Source organism: Erythrolamprus reginae, chromosome 3 (assembly GCF_031021105.1).
Source record: "Erythrolamprus reginae isolate rEryReg1 chromosome 3, rEryReg1.hap1, whole genome shotgun sequence".
Taxonomy (NCBI): domain Eukaryota; kingdom Metazoa; phylum Chordata; class Lepidosauria; order Squamata; family Dipsadidae; genus Erythrolamprus; species Erythrolamprus reginae.
Genome location: NC_091952.1, coordinates 12,655,913 through 12,673,329, shown reverse-complemented (window position 1 = coordinate 12,673,329; position 17,417 = coordinate 12,655,913). Strand labels below are relative to the sequence as shown.

The 17,417-nt window shown below is 41.9% G+C and overlaps 1 protein-coding gene across 2 annotated transcripts in view; it reads left to right on the top strand.

Annotated features, from left to right (window-relative positions):
- The first annotated feature begins 22 nt into the window (after window positions 1-22).
- Window positions 23-17,417, top strand: part of SS18L1 (SS18L1 subunit of BAF chromatin remodeling complex) — a 32,568-nt gene continuing 15,173 nt past the window's right edge. Inside the window, exons 1-5 of one of the 2 annotated variants that reach the window (XM_070748784.1) lie at window positions 23-111; window positions 306-480; window positions 6,977-7,053; window positions 9,994-10,078; window positions 14,929-15,073. In XM_070748784.1, the coding sequence (XP_070604885.1) occupies window positions 412-480; window positions 6,977-7,053; window positions 9,994-10,078; window positions 14,929-15,073 (376 nt within the window). In that variant the 5' untranslated portion in view covers window positions 23-111; window positions 306-411. Of the gene's footprint in view, window positions 481-6,976; window positions 7,054-9,993; window positions 10,079-14,928; window positions 15,074-17,417 lie in introns of both variants that reach the window. The other variant, XM_070748785.1, reaches the window with a different exon arrangement.

The following is a 17,417-nucleotide window of genomic DNA, read 5'->3' as shown; positions in this document are numbered from 1 at the left end:
AAAGGAGGAGGGGGGCGTGAGGGGAGGAGAGGGTGGAGGCAAAGCCGCTCAGGTGGCTCCCGCTCTCCCTCCAGCCGCTGCCTTTTGCCTTGGCGTGACAGAAGCGTCCAGGTAAAAGGGAAAGAATAAAATAAATAAAAGGGGGGGGGGGGCTCGGCAGGCTCTTGGTGCAATGCCACAGGCTGGTGCCGAGGCGCAGATTGTACCATTTCCTCGGGCTCCCCTCCTCGTGCACTGCGGCGGAGGCTGCCCCCCGCTTTTTCTTCTTCCCCCTTTAGTATTATTATCATTTTTTTGTGCAATAGCGGCCAGATCATAACAAGATTAAGGCAGCCCGGCGAACCCCTGCATGCCTGACCCGTCTGGTCGGCAGAGGCAAGAGGTGGACGCCGCCGCCACCGCCACCCCACCATGTCGGTCGCCTTTGCTTCTGCACGCCCGCGAGGCAAAGGAGAGGTCACCCAGCAAACGATCCAGAAGGTAACCAAGAAGAAAGCCGTTTAAAAATCACAAAACCCGGGCGGGGGGAGGGAGGGAGGGAGGGAGGGAGAGAGGAGGGGGCTTTAGTAAGGACCACCGGCCTTTGGGTGTCCCAGGGATGGAGGGACGGAAGGATGAAGGGATGGAAGGATGGAGGGTTGAAGGATGGAGGGTTGAAGGATGGAAGGATGGAAGGATGGAGGGTTGAAGGACGGAGGGATGGAAGGATGAAGGGATGGAGGGTTGAAGGATGGAGGGTTGAGGGATGAAGGCATGGAAGGATGGAGGGATAAAGGCATGGAGGGATGAAGGGATGGAAGGATGAAGAGATGAAGGGATGGAAGGATGAAGGGATGGAAATATTGAACGATGGAGAGATGAAGGGATGGAAGGGTGAAGGGATGAAGGGATGGAAAGATTGAACGATGGAGGGATGGAGGGATGGAGGATGGGAAGGATGAAGGGATGGAAGGAGGGATGGGCGTGCATCCAGGTTCCCCGCTCAGCGTCGCTGCTTCTTCCTCCTCCTCGGCTCCCAACGGCAAGATGCTATATAAGCTGCAAGGACGGGGGCAAAGACAGTGAGAGAACAAAGCCGAAGGGCTCCCAAGCTCTGGTGCAAAATCTCTGGAAACCCACCCACCCATTTTTTCGCAACCCGGCTTGATTCCCCCCTTTGGCCGGGTTTGCGAGGTTTCGCTGTCGGGATCGCATTGCAGATCCGGGGGAGCTCAAGCACGGGGCGTCTCTTTTGACAGCGCTCGGGCCTCGCTGAGGGGGGGGGGGGTTATTGGGTGTGTGTGCCGTGTGTGTGGATTTCACGCGAAGAGCGACGGTGCGCGCCCGGTTGTCGGAATGGGGATTGGAGGGGAAGGGGCTTTATTATTGTTTGCGGGTGGACGCGTGGCAGCGGTGGCAGCTCTCCTCCGAGGGGTTGACGGTATTCCCTCTCCTATTGCCCTTTTGGGGAATCGTCTTGTCTTTTCTGTAAGGCTTTCTTTCTTTCTTTCTTTCTTTCTTTTCTTCTTTCTTTCGTTGTTTCTTCCTTCCTTCCCTTTCCCTTCTCTCCCCTCCTCTTCCTTCCCTCCTTCCCTTTCCTTCCTTCTTCCTTCCTTCCTTCCTTCCTTCCTTCCTTCCTTCCTTCCTTCCTTCCTTCCTTCATAGAAACATAGAATATTGATGGCAGAGAAAGACCTCATGGTCCATCTAGTCTCCCCTTATACTATTTCCTGTATTTTATCTTAGGACGGATATATATTTATATATGTGTGTCCTTCCTTCCTTCCTTCCTCCCTCCCTTCCTCCCTCCCGTCTTTTCTTTTCATTCATTCATTCTGGGGAAAATCCCTAAAGACTGGGAGGGACATAGAATGGACTGGGTAGGGTGTCCTCGGGGTGGGAATTGAATCCCCTCCTGATCGGAGTTAAAGGAAAGAACGATGCAGGTGTTTTCCCTGGGTGAGTTTGAGACAGCGCAGCGAGATCTCTCCAGATGTTATCCAGCTCTAAAGATTAACAGATTAACAGAATTGGAAGGGACCTTGTAGGTCATCTAGTCCAGCCCCCTGTTCAAACAGCACTAGCACCGTTTCTGACAAATGGTATTCCAATCTCTTCTTGAAAGTCTCAAGTGATGAAGCTCCCACAACTTCCAAAGGCAACTTTCATTCTATGGGTGGATTGCTCTCACTGTCAGAAAGTTCCTCCTTGTTTCCAGGTTGAATCTCTCCTTAATTAGTCAACTAGGTCATAGTTTGCTCAAAAAAACCCCAAAGGTGCTTTCCCCCCCCCCAAATGGTAATTGGGGTTTGTTCAGTGAAGGGCTACAAAATTTTTTACTACCACATTGTGGGCGTGGCTTATTTTGTGGGCGTGGCTTGCCAGCCATGTGACCAGGTGGGAGGGGCTTGACAATCATGTGACTTGGGGTGGTTTAAAGGTCATGTGACTGGCTTAAAGGTGGCCAATGTGACGTCACTCACGTCAAGGTTTTGAGTTAGGAGGCCTGGCCTATCCTCAACTCAAAGAGATACAATTTCCCTCTCTATTTACTATTACTGAGCATCCAAAATATACTATTTAATTCTATGTATCTATGCCATATGTGTACATACCTATTACACACAGGCACACAAAATTTACATTATCTACTATATAAACTGTATGTGTATGTACACACACACGCGCACGCACAGCTCTTCTAAAATTATAGACATTCAACCTCATTTATTGTGATAGGAAAAACGTACCCAGAGCCCAGAAGGGAAAAAAAGGGGGGGAAATTGCTACCAGTACTGCGTACCTGACCGTACCCATAGGAATTTTATTTTTCCTTGAAGATGTTTCGCTTCTCATCTAACAAGCTTCCTCAATTCTAACAGAACTGAAGAAGCTTCTTGGGTGAGAAGAAAAATGTCTTCAAGAAAAAAAATCTATCTTTGGGACAATTCTATTCTACTAGTTTTTCTCATCATTCCTATCACCCATTTCCTCCCATGTTGACTGTATGACTGTAACTTGTTGCGTATATCCTAAGATTTTTATTAATATTGCTTCTTCATTGCTTATTTGACCCCTATGATAATCATTAAGTGTTGTACCACATGATTCTTGACAAATGTGTATTTTATTTTATGTACGTTGAGAGCATATGCACCAAGACAAATTCCTTGTGTGTCCAATCACACTTGGCCAATAAAAATTCTATTCTATTCTATTCTATTCTATTGACTGCTAAAGAAAAGGAAGTGTGGCTCTTAAGGATGACATCAAAGTGGCAGATTGCCCAATTACTACATAAAAAGTCATGTTTGCACACACTCGAGTCTGTTTGGTGAACTCAGCTGTGATTTACGGCGCTAGCACATTTTTTTCTTATTCAATGGGGCCTCCACCACCACCACAGCTGGAGCTTAACAGGCTAACCTAAAATACTGAAATCTAAATCTTTCGCTTGTTATTCAGTTCAATGGTTGTGAATACAGCCATTCATTAAGCTAGGCTAGGAGAATGGCCTTGAATTTTTACAAGAATCACTGTTGCTTTTTGTCCAGCATTTTTCCCCACTGTATTTTATTTGTATTTATCTCTTTTAAAATTTATGGGTGAGCGTGTTTTATATGTATTTTGCTTTGAGACTGCGTTCACATATTACGTAGAACCTTAGCTTGTTTAACTTAACAAACTAAACACTATAGCTTAGCACAGTGATGGCGAACCTTTTTTTCCTCGGGTGCCGAAAGAGTGTGGATGCGCACTATTGCACATGCGTGCGTTCTCACACCCATAATTCAATGCCTGGGGAGGGCAAAAACAGCTTCCATCGCCCCCGGGGGGCCCTCTGAAGGCCGGAAATGACTTGCTTCTCTTCTGAGCAGAGACAGGTTACAAGCGGTGAGCCACAAGGGTTTGTTCTGGGTCCTATTCTTTTTAGTATGTTTGTGAGTGACATAGGGGAAGGTTTGGTAGGGAAGGTTTGCCTATTTGCCGATGACTCTAAAGTGTGCAATAGGGTTGATATTCCTGGAGGGGTCTGTAATATGGTAAATTATTTAGCTTTACTAGATAAATGGTCAAAGCAATGGAAACTGCAGTTCCAAATGTAAAATAATACACTTGGGGAAAAGGAACCCTCAATCTGAGTATTGTATTGGCAATTCTGTGTTAGGAAAAATTTAAGAAGAAAAGGATTTAGGGGTAATGATTTCTGACAGTCTCAAAATGGGTGAACAGTGCAGTCAGGCGGTAGGAAAAGCAAGTAGGATGCTTGGCTGCATAGCTAGAGGTATAACAAGCAGGAAGAGGGAGATTATGATCCCGCTATATGGAGTGCTGGTGAGACCACATTTGGAATACAGTGTTCAGTTCTGGAGACCTCACCTACAAAAAGATATTGACAAAATTGAACGGGTCCAAAGACGGGCTACAAGAATGGTGGATGGTCTTAAGCATAAAACATATCAGGAAAGACTTAATAAACTCAATCTGTATAATCTGGAGAACAGAAGGAAAAGGGGGGACATGATCGAAACATTTAAATATGTTAAAGGGTTAAATAAGGTCCAGGAGGGAAGTGTTTTTAATAGGAAAGTGAACACAAGAACAAGAGGACACAATCTGAAGTTATTTGGGGGAAAGATCAAAAGCAACATGAGAAAATATTTCACTGAAAGAGTAGTAGATGCTTGGAACAAACTTCCAGCAGACGTGGTTGGTAAATCCACAGTAACTGAATTCAAACATGCCTGGGATAAACATATATCCATCCTAAGATAAAATACAGGAAATAGTATAAGGGCAGACTAGATGGACCATGAGGTCTTTTTCTTCCATCAATCTTCTATGTTTCTATGGATAACCATCTGTCGGAAGCGGTGTAACAGGGCTCCTGCCTAAGCAGGGGGTTGGACTAGAAGACCTCCAAGGTCCCTTCCAATTCTGGTCTTCTCTTCTATTCATATACGTTACTATGCAAATAAAAAAGTGGGATTTTGATTGTAAGATCTCTTTGGCATCTACCCTGCAGACACCAAGCTGTGCATTTTGCAAACAAATTACAGGAGCCATATGGAAAGTGGAGAAGATGTATAAACATGACTTGTCTATACATTTGAAGCATACATTTTAAAATGAACTCCTGGGTTTAATGTGAACAACTTCTGTTGAAAAGTCTTCAGCCTGCAGGAACTGGGAAAGATTATCATCTTAGGAGACTTCATTGGCCAATAACAATGAGAATGCAATTAAGCCAGTTGTTGATTTTGATCCAGTTCCTCTTTCTAGCTCTTTTCAACAACAACAACAACAACAACAACAACAAAATTCAAAATTTACAGGTTTTATTACAAAAGCAAATAGTAGGAAAAATGAGGGAGGAGAAAGGGAAAGGAGAAGTGGAGAAAAGAAGGGGAAAAAGAAAATATAATGCATTGACTTCCAGTGCTCTTTGGTGCAGAAGAATAAAACAATAACATCAAATCTCAACTTTTTACTTTTATGTAACAGTATAAACTAGCCATTTCTATAACAACAAATCTAATCAGTAAAACCCAAAATCCAATGTATTTTTTCCATCTGAAGCACAAAGTCCAGAAGAGGTTTTCAAATAGAAAGAAAATTAATTGTGTTTTTTTCTTTTCCTTTATCAATTTTTAGTCAATTTTATCAATTTTATGCAAGCAGTCAATTCTTCTACGATAACTTCCTCAATGTTTGCAGCCATTTGTCCATTGTTTATTTATTTTTATTTTATTGTTTTGTTTTGTCAAGTACATATTGATGGTATACAAAGATACAGCAATATTTATATATATGATACAGTACTAGTAAAAGAGAAACATTAGGACAGAGGACGGAAGGCACGCTGGTGCACTTTTGCACCAGGAATCGGGAGAGGTCAACAGTGGATAGTCTAAGGGTAAAGTTTTGGGGGTTGGGGGATGATACTACAGAGTCTGGTAGTGAGTTCCATGCATCAACTACTCGGTTACTAAAGTCGTATTTCCTGCAGTTGAGTTTAGAACAGTTTACTTTAAGTTTGTATCTGTTGTGTGCTCGTGTGTTGAAGTAGTCATTGAAAGGAAGGACGTTGTAGCAGATGATTTTATGGGCTATGCTTAGGTTGTCTTTAAGGGAACGTTGTTCTAAGCTTTCTAAACCTAGGATTGTAAATCTAGTTGCGTAGGGTATTCTGTTGTGAGTGGAGGAGTGGAGGGCTCTTCTAGTAAAGTATCTCTGGATGTTTTCAAGAGTGTTTATGCCCTAAATGCGGTGTGGGTTCCAGACAGATGAGCTATATTAAAGGATGTCCTTTAATATGATGGTGAAACATTTCATTTCCATTAAATCATATATTGTTCCACTGCTTTTGCTAATTGTTTGTTTAGAATAGATTTCATAGTATTGGGCATGGCATTGGGCCAGAATACATCCGGAACCGCCTTCTACCGCACGAATCCCAGCGGCCGATAAGGCCCCACAGAGTTGGCCTTCTCCGGGTCCCGTCGACGAAACAATGTTGTTTGGCGGGCCCCAGGGGAAGAGCCTTCTCTGTGGCAGCCCCGGCCCTCTGGAACCAACTCCCCCCAGAGATTAGAACGGACCCCACCCTCCTTGTCTTTCGCAAATTACTTAAGACCCACCTTTGTCACCAGGCATGGGGGAGTTAAGTTATCTTTTCCCCCTAGGCTATTACAAGTTATGCATGGTATGTTTGTGTGTATGTTTGGTTTTTTATAATAAGGGTTTTTAGTTGTTTTTATTAATTGGATTGTTCATGTTGTTTTACCACTGTTGTTAGCCGCCCCGAGTCTGCGGAGAGGGGCGGCATACAAATCCAATAAATAATAATAATAATAATAATAATAATAATAATAATAATAATAGTACTTAATGCATAAAGATATCCAAGGAGTGTCAAAAGTTTTAGCAGGATCAAATGCGGTTTCTCAGCTTCAATTAGTAATGGCTGGGTCTCTTTTGTTTCTTTTAAATCCAGATGTTGGATGAAAATCACCATCTGATACAGTGCATCATGGATTACCAGAGCAAGGGCAAAACAGCAGAATGTACTCAGTGAGTATGGATTTATAGGCTGATGGTAAAATAATATGATGGGTTTGTCGTTTCCTGGTCAACTGTCAGCCGATGAAATTCATTATTGCCAACATGGAAAACATCTACAGTCTCTTTGTCTTCAGCCACAATCTTCATATTGTTCTTGATATGGTAGTCAAAAGGTCAAAAAAGTCAAGATGGCTGCAATCACATTTCCTGCCCTGTTTCTTGTATATACAAGGGTCGCCCAGAAAATAATGCACCACATTTGTTTTCTTCAAAAATTATTTATTGAACACAATGAAACTTACACACAAGAAAAAATGATGTTTCTTCTACACTCCCTATTTTTCCACGTAATCTACGTCCCATTCTATGGCCTTCCTCCAGCGAGACACAAGGGCGTGTATGCCCTGTCGGTACCACTCCATGTTCTGGTCATGAAGACATTTCTGCACTGTGCGAATCACCTCTAATGGCCTGACCCTCTGTACCCAGCGACTAACCGTACTTCTGTCGACTTTAGATTCTCCATAAACTGTACACAGTTTCTTTCTCCACAGTGAGAAATTCAATGATGACACGCTGCTTGTAATGTACATCACTAACAGACGCCATTTCAAAACACTGCTGCAGCTAAGCTATCTGTCTGAAGAAACGCAAAATTTACACACACAATCCTGACAATTCAAATACAGTGGTACCTCGTGATACGAATCCCCCGTGATACGAACATTTCGAGATATAAACCCAAAACGTGGCCTCCAGAAAGGACGTCTTTGTGACGTCAAAGCTCCGCCCATGGAATTCCCTATTGGGATTCCCCACCTCCGTTTCAGCCTCCAGATCGGCCGAAAACGCCGCCACCGATCACAAAAACGGTGCTCTGCCGGGCGCTGCCAGTGGCTGTAACCTTCTGAAACAGCCTCGGGAACCCGAACCTGAACCCGAACTTTTGCCAAACTTCCGGGAGAACGCCAAGAAGCCCCTGGCTGTTTCAGAAGGTGACAGGTGGGCGGCAGCGCTTCTCGGCGGCCTCCCAAACCCGAAAAGTTCGGCAAAAGTTCGGGTTCGGGAGAACGCCGAGAAGCTCCATGGCTGTTTTAAAAGGTGACAGCTGGGCGGCAGCGCCCAGTGGAGCACCATTTTGCGATTCCCCCCCCCCTTGCACGCATTAATTGCTTTTACATTGTTTCCTATGGGAAACATTGTTTCGTGTTACGAACTTTTTGCCTTACGAACCTCCTTCCGGAACCAATTAGGTTCGTAAGACGAGGTATTACTGTAATGTATATCTTAAGTTTCGCATTCGTACCATTACTGTAGGCTGAGAAAAAAAATGTGGTGCATTAATTTCTGGGAGATCCTCATACTATGGCAGTTATCCTGATTTCTTTTACTCTCCTCCATAGACTCCCCGGCCTCTAATGAAGAGGCCTCCAAACTTGACAAATTGGACTTCAACCCCCAGAATTCCTCGGAAAGCTGTGGGAATTCTGAAGAATTCCTGAGCTAGCCTGCTGGCTGAGGAATTCTAGGAGTTGAAGTCCACAAGTCTTAATTTGGCCAAGTCTGGAGACTCGTGTTCTCTAAAGCAGTGTTTCCCAACCTTGGCTACTTGAAGATATCTGGACTCCAACTCCCAGAATTCCCCAGCCAGCGAAGTTGGCTGGCATTCGCTGGCTAGGGAATTCTGGGAGTTGAAGTCCAAATATTTTCAAGTTGCCAAGGTTGGGAAGCACTGCTGTATCTGATTCTGTCTCTGCAAAGCAACCCTTCTGTCTTTATTACCATAACTCTGTGATGGAGAAGAATATTAGTAGCTCAGGGTTGACATGGTGGTTTCCTTGCAGATGTTTCATTCACCCAAACTAAGTAACCTCATCAATGCACCAATGATACATTGATGATGTTACCTAGTAACATTACCTGATGGGTAATGAAACGTCTGCAAGACAACAACCAAGTTCAGAGAATAAGGAACCCTTAGTAATGGACTTTTTAACTTTCATGTCATGTAATGCATGAGAAAAATGAGAGTGTCAGGCAACAATTTCAATGCCAAAATAAAGGAGTTAGTTACAAGGATCAAAAATGCAATGCATCTAACACTTTTGATTCTTGGGGTGACATTTTAGCAGTTTCAGAATAAATGCTAAGTATTGCTGCTTATTAGTTAAGCAGGTGAGGGTTTGGGTTTTTTTTGGATTTGATGGTGACAAAATTGTTTGGGATGTTAAAGAAAAAAGACCAAATTAAAATGCAGGTTTAAAACTGTTGTTAGCTCTGGCCCAACTCCTGCCCCAAGGAATGTGCAGGTGGATGTGGGGGAAACATCCACATGCCGCAGGCCTGTTTTGCTCCCGATGAAATCTGCCGACGAAGCCTCCTCTGACCAAGGAAGCGTGAGTGACAGGGAAGAGGGGAGTTTGGCAGACAGCCCAGGAGGAGATCAATCATCTGTATCATCCTTGGATTCTGAACAAGAATTAATGACACATCCACGCATGCGTAGAGTGATGCATAGGAGACAACAACTGAAGGATTATTACAAGAGAAAATGAGGCCACCTGTGGTTGGGTGGGGCTGCTGTAATTAGTGCTACAGATAAAAGTGCAACCTGATGTTTTAGCCTCATGGCAGTTTATCTGATTCATTGTGTGTGGACTCCCTGGACTTTAGAATTGGACTCAATTTCCCAGTTATTGGGTGAGCAATTGGATTGCATTTAACCTGTGCCTTGTGTGTACCAGAAAATCCCTTTGACATTTAAAAAGGGAGCTGTTTCTGTTTTTCTGTTTATGAAAACTTTTGGGTTTTCCTTTTATGGTGTTGTGTCTTCCTGGACTAATTACCCTGTAATTACGGGCGGTTGAAACACGCCGGCAGAACAAAAAGGAGAAATGTTTCCAATTTTTTTTTTTGCTCAGATATATGCTGTTTTCTTTTATCTAATAGATACCAACAAATCTTACACAGAAATCTGGTTTACTTGGCCACCATAGCAGACTCTAATCAGAATATGCAATCCTTGCTGCCTGCTGTAAGTATCTGCATGTACGTAAATCAAACCAAGTTTATTGCTGAATGAGCCAATTCAAAAGAACCTGGGGAAACAATCAGAAACACACCTGATGTGTGGGTTGAAGTAGAATTAGTTTTTTTGTGTTGTGTATTAAGAGATGTTGGGTGTGATTTGTACCTGTACATTTGTTGTGGTTGGCTCTGGCCCAGCTCCTGCCCCAGGGAATGTGGAGGTGGATGCAGGGGAAACTTCAACATGTCACAGGCCTGCGTTATTGCCGACAGAATCAGTTCAGAGTTTAGTTTCCTCGGATGAAGAAGAAGGTGGGAGTGACTCGGCAGAGGGGGGCTTGGCACACAGCCAAGGCAGTCAATCTTCCTTATCCTCTATTGCTTCAGATAATGACATGTTGGACCCACGCAAGTGCAGAATTGTGCGTAGAAGAGACCAAGTAAGAACATATTACAGGAAATAAGGGAGGCCACCTGTGTTTGGGTGGGGCTCCAGGAATTAGGGCTGCTGCTATAAATAGCAGCATGTGGGTTTGGCCATTGTGGAAGAATATCTGTTGCAGTTTCGTCAGGAATCTTGTGTGCTGGACTTTGCTGCTTTTTCATGCCTTTGAAACCAAAGCAGAGCAGTGTGTGTGTGTGTGTGTGTGTGTCTCCCTTCCTTGGAAGAAGAAGGGGTGTGAAGTTTCTCCACAGCTGCTGGCTAAGTACTTAATGACTGCTTAAGGGACATTGTACAGATTACCCGGTTGTTTTGGGAAGAGTGCTCTTTGCAATACAAAAAGAGTGCTTAGTTTATTTTGACTTTTGTGATAAAGAACATTGTTTTGAATTTTCAAACGTGTGTGTGTCTGAAATTTGTGTTCTTGAATTTTCGGGAGGCTCCTATCAGAGAGCCTGGCAGAACAACATTGGAGTAACTGACAACACACAATTGATCTGATAAAGAATAGGATAAAATTCTTTATTGGCCAAGTGTGATTGGACACACAAGGAATTTGTCTTTGGTGCAGATGCTCTCAGTGTACATTAAAAAAAAATACATTTGTCAAGAATCATGAGGTACAACACTTAATGATTGTCAAATGAGCAATCAGAAAATATTAATAAAAATCTTAAGGATACAAGCAACAAGTTACAGTCATACTGTTATAAGTGGGAGGAATAGGAATGATGAGAAAAAACTAGTAGTAATAGTGCAGACTTAGCAAATAGTTTGACAGTGTTGAGGGAATTATTTGTTTAGTAGAGTGATGGCATTCGGGAAAAACTGTTCTTGTGCCTAGTTGTCTTGGTGTGCAGCGCTCTGTAGTGATGTTTTGAGGGTAGGAGTTGAATTTGAAACAGGTTATGTCCAGGATGTGAGGGTTCAGTAAATATTTTCACCGCCCTCTTTTTGACTCCTGCAGTATACAGGTCCTCAATGGAAGGCAGGTTGGCAGCAATTGTTTTTTCTGCAGGAGAATATTTGTGGATTGAAATGAGAGGTTCTGAGTGCTCTCTGACTGTGGTTGTTTTCTTGCAGATGTTTCATTACTTAATAATAATTTAATATTAATAATAATTTATTGGATTTGTATGCCGCCCCTCTCCGTTGACTCGGGGCGAAACTAGCTAATATCATCAGCACACCAATGACACACTGATGATGTTACCTTGTTAGGTAATGAAACGTTTGCAAGACAACAACCAAGGCCAGAGAGCTCCAAGAATTCACACTTCATCTGTGAGCCACCGGGCCTACAAGGAAAGTGCAGTTCAAAGTGCTGCTAATCACCTGTAAAGCCCTGCATAGCCCAGAACCAGGTTATTTGCAGAGCCATCTGTCTCCATATCTACTTGCCTTACCAGAACTGTCAAAATCCGAAGTCCTCTGGCTTCCATCTATTAGACAGTGCCATCTAGTGGCACCTAAGAGTTATATCTGGTGTGCCAGTCTGGTGTACCAGTTGCGACCCTATCTGGACCCGGAAGCTCTACGTCCATTCGCTTAGGCCCTCATCACTTCCCGTCTTGATTATTGCAACACACTCTACATGGGGCTACCCTCAAAGAGTGTTCAGAGACTGCAAATAGTCCAGAATGCATCTATGCAAGTTGTCATGAGTGCACCTCGGTCATTATTTATACTGATGATACCCAGATGTACATCTCCAGCCCATGTCCAGTCAACGAAGCAGAGGAAGTGATGTGCTGGTGCCTGGAGGCTGTTGGGGTCTGGATGGGTGTCAACAGACTTAAACTCAACCCTGATAAGACAGAGTGGCTGTGGGTTTTGCCTCCCAAGGACAATTCCATCTGTCCGTCCATTACCCTGGGAGGGGGAATTACTGACCCCCTCAGAGAGGGTCCGCAACTTGGGTGTCCTCCTCGATCCCCAGCTTACATTAGAGAACCATCTTTCAGCTGTGGCGAGGGGGGCGTTTGCCCAGCTTCGCCTGGTGCACCAGCTGCCGGCCCTATTTGGACCGGGACTCACTGCTCACAGTCACTCATGCCCTCATCACCTCGAGGTTCGACTACTGTAACGCTCTCTACATGGGGCTACCTTTGAAGAGTGTTCGGAAACTTCAGATCGTGCAGAATGCAGCTGCGAGAGCAATCATGGGCTTTCCCAAATACGCCCATGTTACTCCAACACTCCGCAGTCTGCACTGGTTGCCGATCAGTTTCCGGTCACAATTCAAAGTGTTGGTTATGACCTATAAAGCCCTTCATGGCATCGGACCAGAATATCTCCGGGACCGTCTTCTGCCGCACAAATCCCAGCGACCAGTTAGGTCCCACAGAGTTGGCCTTCTCCGGGTCCCGTCCACTAAACAATGTCGTCTGGCGGGACCCAGGGGAAGAGCCTTCTCGTGGCGGCCCCGACCCTCTGGAACCAGCTCCCCCTGGAGATTAGGATTGCCCCCACCCTCCTTACCTTTCGTAAACTTCTTAAAACTCACCTCTGCCATCAGGCACGGGGGAATTGAGACATCTTACCCAGGCCTATATAATTTATGTACGGTATGTTTGTGTGTATGTCTTGTTTTTAAATAAGGGTTTTTTAGATATTTTTAAATATTAGATTTGTTATTGTACATTGTTTTTATTATTGCTGTGAGCCGCCCCGAATCTACGGAGAGGGGCGTCATACAAATCTAATTAATAATAATAATAATAATAATAATAATAATAATAATAATAATAATAATAATAATAATAATAATAATTCTTTACAAGATATACGATATCTCCATAAACGTACACAGTAATTATAATACAGTCCATCTTCTTCAAACAAAGCAGGTACATATAGTATTACATATATTATCTCCTTCACACACAGCAGGTACATATACAGTGTTCCCTCAATTTTCGCGGGGGGATGCGTTCCGAGACCGCCCGCGGAAGTTGAATTTCCGCAAAGTAGAGATGCGGAGGTAAATACACAATTTTTGGCTATGAACAGTATTACAAGCCTTCCCTTAACACTTTAAACCCCTAAATTACAATTTCCCATTCACCTAGCAACCATTTAGATTATTACTCACCATGTTTATTTATTAAAGTTTATTTTTAAAAAATATTAAAGGCGGATGAAAGTTTGGCGATGACATATGACGTCATCGGGTGGGAAAAACCATGGTATAGGGGAAAAACCTCAAAGTATTTTTTAATTAATATTTTTGAAAAATCGTGGTATAGACTTTTTGCGCAGTTTGAACCTGCGAAAATCGAGGGAACACTGTAGTATTACATATATTATCTCCTTCGCACACAGCCGATATAATATACCATTTAGTATTAGCACACAGCTTATTGTCTTATCAATACGACAAATTCCTTTACATCAGTATAGCATATTCTACACAATATATTGCACACAGCTCTCTACAAAGTATATTGCACACAGCTCAGATATTAATACTAACCAGCATATACACACCAACGTTACAAGATAAGGCAAGATAAGGCAGTAGAACAAACTCAATGCAACAAAACTCAACACAACAGAATGCAACTACAGAATGTAACAACGGAATGTAACAAAGAGCAGCACATCGGTCTCTCTTAAATGGGTAATCCAAAATGCACGAATCCCAGCAACCAGTCAGGTCCCACAGAGTGGGTCTTTTCTGGGTCCCGTCAACCAAACAATGTCGCTTGGCGGGCCCCAGGGGAAGAGCCTTCTCTGTGGCGGCCCCGGCCCTCTGGAACCAACTCCCCCCAGAGATAAAAATTGCCCCCACCCTCCTTGCCTTTCGAAAGTTGCTTAAAACCCATCTCTGACGCCAGGCATGGGGGAACTGAGATACTCTTTCCCCCTAGGCCTTTACAATTTTATGCATGGTATGTCTGTATGTATGTTTGGTTTTTATAATAATGGGTTTTTCACTGTTTTTAGTATTGGATTTGTTATATACTGTTTTGTTGTTGTTGTTAGCCGCCCCGAGTCTGCGGAGAGGGGCGGCATACAAATCCAATCAATAAAATAAAATAAAATAAAATAAAATAAAATAAAATAAAATAAAATAAAATAAAATAAAATAAAATAAAATAAAATAAAATAAAATAAAATAAAATAAAATAAAATAAAATAAAATAAAATAAAATAAAATAAAATAAAATAAAATAAAATAAAATAAAATAAAATAAAATAAAATAAAATAAAATAAAATAAAATAAAATAAAATAAAATAAAATAAAATAAAATAAAATAAAATAAAATAAAATAAAAATAAATAAAATAAATAAAATAAAATAAAATAAAATAAAATAAAATAAAATAAAATAAAATAAAATAAAATAAAATAAAATAAAATAAAATAAAATAAAAAAATAATAAAGATGTCTTTTGTTCCTAACTCACAGCCACCAACACAAAACATGAACCTCGGCCCAGCTGGAATGAGTCAGAGTGCCTCCAATCAGTCTCTCCATTCACAGAGCAACCTCAGTGATGCAATCAGCACGGGGCTTCCAACATCGTCTCTCATGCAGAGTCAGATTAGCAATGGTAAGTGGTCCATGGTTGCCTGGCAACTGCATCCCGGATGCTTGGAGCAGGGTTTTAAAACTAATCAAGGTTGAGCGTTTAGAGCTCGCTGGGGTATTCTGGGAGTTGAAGTCCAGGTTTCTTAAAGTGGCCACAGTTGAGCAATGCTGGTCTAATGCATTTCTAGAGCCATGGGGAAAAAAAGTTTCTGTGTTTTCAGGTCATGGAGCAGCAGCTAGGATTCTGCAACCACCAATTTCCCCATGGTTGCAGGATGCCCAGAATGGGGGAAGCTAAGCTTGAAAATGTTGATCCGGTCTCAAATCAGTGCTGAGCCATTTCTCCTTTCATTTGCATTGCAAGAATATTCCAGAAAATGTTTGTGCATGCAAGAAAAGGAGTGGCAAATCATTCCTAAAGAAATCAGGAAAATGTAACAACGTGTTATTGTATTACCTTTCAGGGATCACAGCCATAGGATGTTATTGTCGCTGTTTTGTTATTTCTGTATCTGCCTCCTTGCCCAGATATCTACCGGCGCTCTCTCTCTCTTTCTCTCTTTTCTATCTATCTATCTATCTATCTATCTATCTATCTATCTATCTATCTATCTATCATCTCTCACTCTCTCCCATTGTCTTTAATTTCTGTCTACATGTTTGTCTCTCTTTATCATCTGTCTCTGTCTGTCTGTCGTCTATCTATCTACCTATTATCATCATTATTATCTCCTATCTGTCTGTCTGTCTGTCTATCTATCTATCTATCTATATCTGGCTTTCATCTATCTATTATATCTATATCTGTCTCTTTGTCTCTCTCCCTCATCTGTCTTTATTATATCTGTCTACATGTCTGTCTGTCTGTCTGTCTGTCTGTTGTCTATCTATCTACCTATTATCACCATTATTATCTCCTATCTGTCTGTCTGTCTGTCTGTCTGTCTGTCTATCTATATCTGGCTTTCATCTATCTATTATATCTATATCTGTCTCTTTGTCTCTCTCCCTCATCTGTCTTTATTATATCTGTCTACATGTCTGTCTGTCTGTCTGTCTGTCTGTCTGTTGTCTATCTATCTACCTATTATCATTATTATCTCCTGTTTGTCTGTCTGTCTGTCTATCTATATCTGCCTTTCATCTATCTCTATTGTATCTATATCTGTTTCTTTGTCTCTCTCCCTCATCTGTCTTTATTATATCTGTCTACATGTCTGTCTGTCTCTCTGTCTATCATCATCTATCCATCTATATCTGTCTGTCTCTCTCTCCCATCCATCTTTATTATGTCTGTCTGTCTGTCTGTCTGTCTATCTATCTATATCTGTCTTTCATCTATCTCTATTATATCTATATCTATCTGTCTCTTTGTCTCTCTCCCTCATCTGTCTTTATTATACCTGTCTACATGTCTGTCTCTCTGTCTATCATCATCTATCCATCTGTATATCTATCTGTCTCTCTCTCCCATCCATCTTTATTATGTCTGTCTGTCTGTCTATCTATCTATCTTACCTATCTTATCTATCTATCTATCTATCTATCTATCTATCTATCTATCTATCTATCTATCTATCTATCTATCTATGGTATCTATCTATCTAATTTAGAGGCTTCTTGAATTTCCAAATAATTCTGGGCATCTAACATGGCAAAGCAAGAAACAATAAAATGAAGAAAGAACGTGCATTTTGCATACATGTCTACTCTAGTTACTTGTCGTTTATCATAAAACGACGGAAAGCATGCAACTAAAATATTAAGAATGAATTGACATGAGTAATCAAAGATCTGTCTAAGAGAAGCGCCTTTAAATAAATTTTAAAAGGGAGCCCAGTGGTTAGGGCCCTCCCCTCAACAAGGATTATGTTACAAAGAATTGGGGTAAACCCAGAGAAAGTAACAAGATTTGTTTTTTGCTTTTGTTTTGATTTGATGCCCCTTCTTTGCAGACACTGCAATTGATCAAAAATATGTTTGGGTCGTTCTTTGTCAAGGGGACCAGTTGTCCACTTGACTGATTTTTGCAGCCTTATTTGAAAAGAAACCATCACAAAAATAACATATATGATAGAAAAAAAACATATTCTTTCCAATGAAATAAAAATGAAGATGATTGAAGGTGAGAAAGCAGAGAGCTCTGTTTCATCACCTTCAATCATCTTCATTAGAAAGAGTGAGTTTTTTCCTATCGCCCTCTGTTTTCTCACCTTTAATCGTCTTCATTTTTATTTCATTAGAAAAAGCACTTTTTCCTATCACGCATGTTGTTTTTGTGATAAGGCTTCAATTTCACCTGGTCCACTTGACAAAGAATGACCCATTTTGCAAACTGGAACATCTTTTCCCCCCTTTCTGCTTGC